Source organism: Elephantulus edwardii, unplaced genomic scaffold (genome assembly GCF_000299155.1).
Source record: "Elephantulus edwardii isolate Elephantulus edwardi_28Jun2011 unplaced genomic scaffold, EleEdw1.0 scaffold00080, whole genome shotgun sequence".
Taxonomy (NCBI): Eukaryota; Metazoa; Chordata; class Mammalia; order Macroscelidea; family Macroscelididae; genus Elephantulus; species Elephantulus edwardii.
In genome coordinates this window covers 11698031-11704522 of record NW_006399830.1, presented here as the reverse complement: position 1 = coordinate 11704522, position 6492 = coordinate 11698031, and the positions used below count along the sequence as shown (strand labels likewise).

At 57.8% G+C, this 6492-nt stretch overlaps 1 protein-coding gene across 1 annotated transcript; it reads right to left on the bottom strand.

Moving 5' to 3' along the window:
- Positions 1 to 923: 923 nt before the first annotated feature.
- ABHD11 (abhydrolase domain containing 11) lies at positions 924 to 3077 on the bottom strand. The gene is made up of 6 exons (XM_006889787.1): positions 2953 to 3077; positions 2658 to 2793; positions 1859 to 2032; positions 1547 to 1717; positions 1259 to 1440; positions 924 to 1056 (listed from the first exon to the last, which is right to left on the bottom strand). Exons 1-6 carry the CDS (start codon positions 3075 to 3077, stop codon positions 924 to 926), a joined length of 921 nt encoding a protein of 306 aa, XP_006889849.1.
- Positions 3078 to 6492: the final 3415 nt, after the last annotated feature.

Sequence of the window (6492 nt, the reverse complement as noted above, 5' to 3'; positions counted from 1 at the left end):
ACTTGTCAGCCCCTTGGCATGACTTAAGGCCCCTGTGTCACCTTACAGAGGCTGATGAGATTGGAGCACTGGGGAGCAGGCACACCGTTCCCTTCCTGGCATCAGGGCCAAGCAAAGGCAGAAGGGCTCAGAGGGGGGCAATTCACTGGGGCAAGCCCCAGGTCACTGCTTCTTCTGTCTTCCTGAACAGAGCCCAAGATCCCAAGTGGCTGGAGTCCTGGGGGGCACCCAGACAGAGCTCTCATTGGACCAAGTCCTCCAAGAGCGGGATGAAGCCATTGCCAAGTGAGGGCAGGAGCTGGGGGCAGGGAGCATTCATCAGAAGGCCCTGTGCTGGTAGCAGAGGGAGGGGGCAATTGGGTACTCCTGGAAGAAAAGCTAACAGATTATAGGGCCCTGGCTCAGCATGCTTTCCTGCCACCCAAAGGAAGCGGGCCGTGGAGGTGGAACTGGACACGTGCAGGGCCAAGCTACGAGCTGTGGAGGCCCAACTGCTGGAAGCCGTAGAGGAGAAACTGAGGCTGAAACAGGAGGTGGAAGCCTGGGAGGTAGAGTAGGGAGTGGGCAGGCCTGGGATGTGTGGGGAGAGGGTCCGGGTAGCCCCTGAACCCACTCTCCTGTTCACAGGAGGACATGCAGCAGCTGGTGGGGCAGCGCGTCCAAAGTCAGCTGAAGGCGGAGTCTAGGAGCCCTCAAGGAGCCCACGGAGACCCCAGAGCCACCAGTGTCCCCCAGAAACGATCCCCCTTGGGTTGGTGGAGGCGCTGGTGATGAGAGAGATTAGCCCAGGGCCTTGGAGGAGAGATGTCTTTATTCATTAAAGCTAGAGGCCTGTTCTCTCTGCACCCTCATCCCACCCAGTGTCCACCTTAGTTCTTCTGTGAAAGCAAGTGGAGGGGCTGGAGGGCCTTGTGCCTGACGGTTCAGGTCAGGAAGCCTCGGATGGCAGCCATGAAGTCCTGTGGGCGGTCGGCATGGACCCAGTGGCCGGCGTTTGGTACAGTCTGCAGCTGTGCCCGCGGGAAGAGTCGCTTCATCTCAGGGTGGTGGCTGGGGCTGTCAGTACAGAGAAGACCACCAGAGAGGAGTGGAAGGAGGACAGTGAGAGAGGGAGAGATGGGAAACCTATTGATTCAGCACACCTGGGGGCAGTTTCTGGGTCTCCAGGAGACCTCCACCTATGCCCAGGGCACCCCCAAGCAGGACACCAGGCTGGAGTCTGGGTAAGACATGCCCTTTCCCCACCCGACTAGCTTACAGCACAAACTGGGAGTTGCCACCGAGGAGGAAGAGGGTTGGCCCAGGGTAGGAGTCCTGTTGAGGTGGGAAGTTCATGATCTCCTGCAAGTTCTGGGACAAAGCATCCAAGTTTATTCTCCACATGAATCGTTTGTCCACCTCTACCAGGTTGGTGAGCAGGAACTGCCGCACAGCTGTTTCCTATGGGGGTTCAGCAGTTGGTAGAGTGGGTATGTGGGAGCCTGGGATCCCCACTCTTTCCAACAGGACCCAGCCCTCTGCACTGTCTCAAGGCATGAGGCATCACCTGGATGACAGGGCGGAGCTGCTCATCAGCCAGTCTGCGAGCATGGGAGCGGGGCATGTCCTCGGGGATTTCTACTGCCCTCATGGCGGCCATGTAAGAGGGGAAGTCCGAGACAGATCTGGTCTCCACTGGGCTGATGTCCACAGCAATCAGGCGTTCCACCAGGTCTGGCTGTGGGAGAGAGCCAGACTGGGGGCCAGCCTCAAGGTGGCCACAGAGGCTCTTAGTAATGTAAGCCTGAACTTCACCTTGACCATCCAAGGCTCACCAGAGTCCCAGATAGCCTGCTAGGTATCTGGTAGGGTGGCTCACCCTCTGCAGGGCCAGCAGCATGGCCGTCTTGCCTCCCATGCTGTGGCCAACGAGGACGCAGGGTACCAGGCCCAACTGGACCAGGAGGTCCTGTAGGTCCTGGCTCATAGCCTCATAGCTCATGGCTGGGTCGTGGGGACTGTCACCATGGTTCCGAGCATCCACTGTCAGGACCTAGAGAACAGGGTGAGAAGGGGGCACAGCTGGTACTCACTTTTGGGGCAGAAATGTCAGAGCTGTAGCAGGAATTGCAGGTCCCTTGGTGTAGGACCTGGGGGTAGATGCCTGCCACGGGAAAGAGATGGTGAGAGGGCCTTGTTCCTGGATACAGGAGGTCCAGGTGAGAAACCTAGGGTTAATCCGACAGATGAAAAGGCCAATGTATGTGACCGAGTCTGTGAAGGTCTAGCCTGGGTGGGTGGTACTCGCAGAGAAGCCTGGAAAGATGCTCTAATAATTTCCAGTCAGGCTTAGCTAAGAGTCAGGAGCTCTGTCATCTCTAGGGGAGAAGAGGTTGATGCTGGGGCATAAAACAGCAGCACTGGCTCAGGGTGGAGTCCGCAGTCGGAGTTCTGTGACATGTCTGCTGAATGAGTCTAGATGGATGGAGCGATGCTGGAGTGAACGTGGGTTAAGCCTCCATTCTTAGAAGGATAAGGATTTTCTATTTTGAGGTTACACTTCCTTTCTCCACAATGCTAACATGCTTCAGCGGGTCCCTAGCACCAAGGGTAGAGGCTGGCTCCGCCCCTTCCAGGCCCCATCCCTATGAAAGCCCCGCCCCCGCCCGGAAGCTCACCTTTCGTCCTGTCTGGTGGGCGAGGGCTTTGGCGATAGAGTTGAAGTTGTTTTTGCTGCCGAAGAGGCCATGCAGAAAGACGAGGGCTGGAAGGTCCGCCTTCCCGTCTAGAAGCGTGTAGGAAAGCGGCAGCGACCTGGGGATGAAGATGGCAAAGCAATGGAGGGAGGGTCCCAGACAGGTATGGAGCGGGGCCTGGCTTGGGGCGGGGCCCTCGAGGCAGGCAGGAGGGGGAGGAGTCAGGCTGGAGAAGGAGGAGCGGAGTACTGACTCCTCCGGGGCGCCCTTGACTGACCTCAGTTTGGCCCTGCTTTTGCCGCCGCTGCTGCTGCAGGTTGCGACTGGCACCCATGAGAAGCTGGGATAGCAGGGGCCTCGGCCCCCAAGAGGGAACCTCCAGGCTTGGGCCCAGCGGAGCATGCCCAGGTGCCACTACCCGGCGCGCACCTCGTGCTTGATGTCTTGCCCTAGGCCCCGCCTTCTCTGCAGAGTCTCCAGTTCCGACTGGAGCTCCGCCCACAACCTGTCTCCGCCCCCTCCGTCATGCCCAACTCTGGTCACGTTTTCTTACGTAATCGTAGGGCGCCGGCTACTCCCCTAGCTCCTCCCCTTGCACAATTACGTAACCCCGGCAGGTTTCCCGCCCGCCGCAGGGGGCGCTGCACCTGTTTACGCCCCGCGCGGGGTCTTAAGGTTCTGGCTCCGCCCTCCCCTTGTAGCCCCTCCCCAGGCGGCATCTTAAAGTTCTGACTCCACCCTCCCTTTGTAGCCACGCCCCGCGCGGGCTCCGGGCGGGAGTCCAGGTAGCAGCCTGGGAAACCGGTTTCCACCGCGCGGATTCCTCACCTCTCAGCGGCCGTGGGGCAGGCCCTTGGCAAGCTCTGGAGGCCCTGCTTTGGCTTGTGTCCAGCCCCGCACCTGTCCTGCCCTTTTGCCCCCACGCGCCGCCTTGGGAGGCTGCCATACTTTCTGTGCCGGGGGCGCGGGCGAGAGGCGCCGGAGTGGTTCTAGTCGCCAGGGCACCCGCCAGCTCGAAGGCGCCATGCTCCTCGGAGGAGGGCCCAGGCTCCCGTCCCATCCTAACGCAGTTGATGAGTAAGAGCTAGGAGAGACTCTGGAGATCACTTCCAAATTCCCCCTAACGCGGGGGAAATAAGGTGCAGGGAGGACCAGTGACATGGCTAAGAGGCGGACCTAGAGCCACAGTCGTCTGGGCTGCTGTTCGCAAGTCCAAGAGGGAGGCCGGGTGTTTGTAATAGCGCCGATCTGCGCTACCTACCCCACGCCAAAACACCTCGGGGAACCCCAAGTGAATGTCCATCTCCAAAACGCGGCATATCCTGCCTGGAAATCGCCTTTCTTGATTCCTGACTGTCCTCTGTGTCTGAAGTCACGTGTCTGTGGTGCCAGTACCACTCCACCCCTAAAATTGAGAGTTGAAACTTCATAGTTTTCCAAGCGCCTCCTCCAGGTCTTCTCGATCTTCCCTATTGCAGCCCTGCCTGGCACCCCAGGTATGAACTGCAGGGCACACCTTCATGTTTACCCCACCACTCCCCCTGCTGGAGACACATTGTCAGTTGCCCCATAACCCCACCTCCTCCTCAAGCCTTGCAGATTTCCCCAGCTGAAATCAAACTCTCCCACTCTGTGTTGAATATCTCATGGGTTGCCAAAAGAGAAGCAGATCTGTCTTGGAGCAAGTGCAAACAGGGTCCTTCTCCGAGGCAAGAATGAGGTGAAACTTGATCTCATATACGTATGTTGTCAGGAGGGGCCAGTCTTTGGAAAACGACAATATGCTTGGAAAAGTAGTCAATGAAAGAAAGAAGACCCTCGATAAGATGGATTGACACAGTGACTGCATCAGTGAGCTTGAGAATAGTGGCGATCCTGACAACAGCATAGGACAGGTTTTTCTCTGTTGTTCATAGCGTAGCTATGAGTTGTAGTGGGTTTACCGACAACAACAGTTGTGTAATATACAGAACTGGCCTGGCCTGTGTGTACCACAGGCTGGGGCTTCTCCAGGCCTGGCCTTGGAGGTACAAAGGGCAATAATCATTTCACTAAATGATTGTGGAGAAGATCAGACACTAGCTGAGGTTCAGGTGAAAGTTCACCTGGGACTGGGCCAAGGGCCTTCCAGCTAACTCCCCCCTCCCTGAGGTGACACCTGAGCCTTATGGGCTTACATCTGACCCTTCCCCACCTCCTTTGGCTGTCCTCATGGGATTGAGGGCCAGTCGGATAACTCTCCATCTCATTGCCCAAGTAAGGGTCTGCATCTTGAGTCCAGGGACTGACCAGGAGGTGGGTTCTAATTTGAGGAGGGCTCTCACGGTCAATGGAGACTCTCAACACCCCAGGGGGTGTGGTCAATGACTATCAGCACAGCAATAAGGTGAGTCAGAGTCTGGCTAGTCCAGGGATGGAGGGTCCTTGGAGGAGACAGCCCCTCAGGGTATGTTTCTACTGTTGGCAGATTCAGGTGAAAGAGACTGACATAGTGACTGAGTTGACACAGACTCAGTGACTTCAAAAGTGGCTTTTCAAACACCACCAGGCTTCATGTTTCAGCTGGTAACCTGAGCCTGGCCCAAGACCCTTGACCATCTGCCAAGAAGCCCGTGTGAGCCCCCATCTGGAGGCAAAAGCGGCCTGGAGACATTGGCCCCCAGCCATGTCATGTGGCCAAGGAGGGCCTGGCAAGCAGAAAAACCAGTCTGCTGGAGGTTTCTACTTGAGCAGCCTGGAGGAAGGTGGCTGGAGAGGGAGGGGCTGTACCACCCAGGAAAGCCTGATGGTGGCATAGTGGGGAGGGCCATCTGAGGGCCTCCCAGCCCTCTTCCCCCAGCTGATTAGCAATGACCTGTGGAGCCCCTAGAATTCCAAGATAGGTGTGGAGGGAGCCTGGGAGTGGGGAAACCCCCACCTTGCCGGGGAGGCCCTCTATACCCAGGTACTTTCCAGCAGCCACCACCTTCCTGAGAACTGGGAGGTATTAGTGGTGAGGAAATAGAGATGTGAAGTAACCAGCTCAGCCTGGCTTCCTCCAGATGCTGACCCCTCGGGCGGGGTGGCCCCCAAGGCAGGGTTAAGGGGACTGAGGCTGCAGGACCAGGGGGCAGTTCAGGTGCCAGTGTGGGGGACGGCGGCGCCAAAAGGGTTAAGTTGTGGAGGCGGTGGGGACCCGTCCTTGCACCTGGCTCAGTATCGGTCACGTGGCCGGGGTTTCACCTGCCCCGCTGAGCAGGGACAATCAGGCCGCTTGTTCCTAGGCTGGTCGCCATGGTGACAGGAGTGCGCCAGCGAAGGTCATGGGGCAAATTCCTGCCCATTAGGGGGTGGGTGGCGGGGGAGACAGGGTGTCAACTGTGTAGGGGACCTGGGTTGGGGGCTCCCGGAAGACAGCCCAGGCTTCTGTGAAACTGCCCCCAGAAGGCCCCTAGGCAGTTCTCTGCCTCCTCCTCTACATATTGAACCTGAATTTATTAAACCTCGTCCACGCACCAGAATTTTAATATACATTATCTCATGTAATCCGCCCAGCAGTCTTCCACACGGGCACAGTAATCCCCGCGGGCCTGCGCCCCCACCCTGCAGGACTCACCTCGCTCCTTGAGAACATTTCTTCCTCCTTTCTTCCCGTAATTAACTTGGGGGCCTCCAACATGTGCCAGCCCCTTGCTGGATGCAGCTGTGAACAAAGCAACAAGCAAATTAGCAGACCACGGTGGGTTGTGTGGACTGTTTACTTTCTCCAGAGCTGCTCAGGGTGGCCCTGGGGACCTTCACTGCAGTGCGCATGAGCTTCTCTTATCCCTGGTGTGTA

Coding starts and splice junctions, on each gene's coding strand:
- ABHD11 (XM_006889787.1), bottom strand. CDS start 3,077: ATGCTCCGCTGGGCCCAAGCCTGGAGGTTCCCTCTTGGGGGCCGAGGC. Junction 2,794..2,952: donor AAAAGCAGGGCCAAACTGAG/GTCAGTCAAGGG, acceptor CTTCATCCCCAG/GTCGCTGCCGCTTTCCTACA. Junction 1,718..1,858: donor TGCTGCTGGCCCTGCAGAGG/GTGAGCCACCCT, acceptor TCTCTCCCACAG/CCAGACCTGGTGGAACGCCT.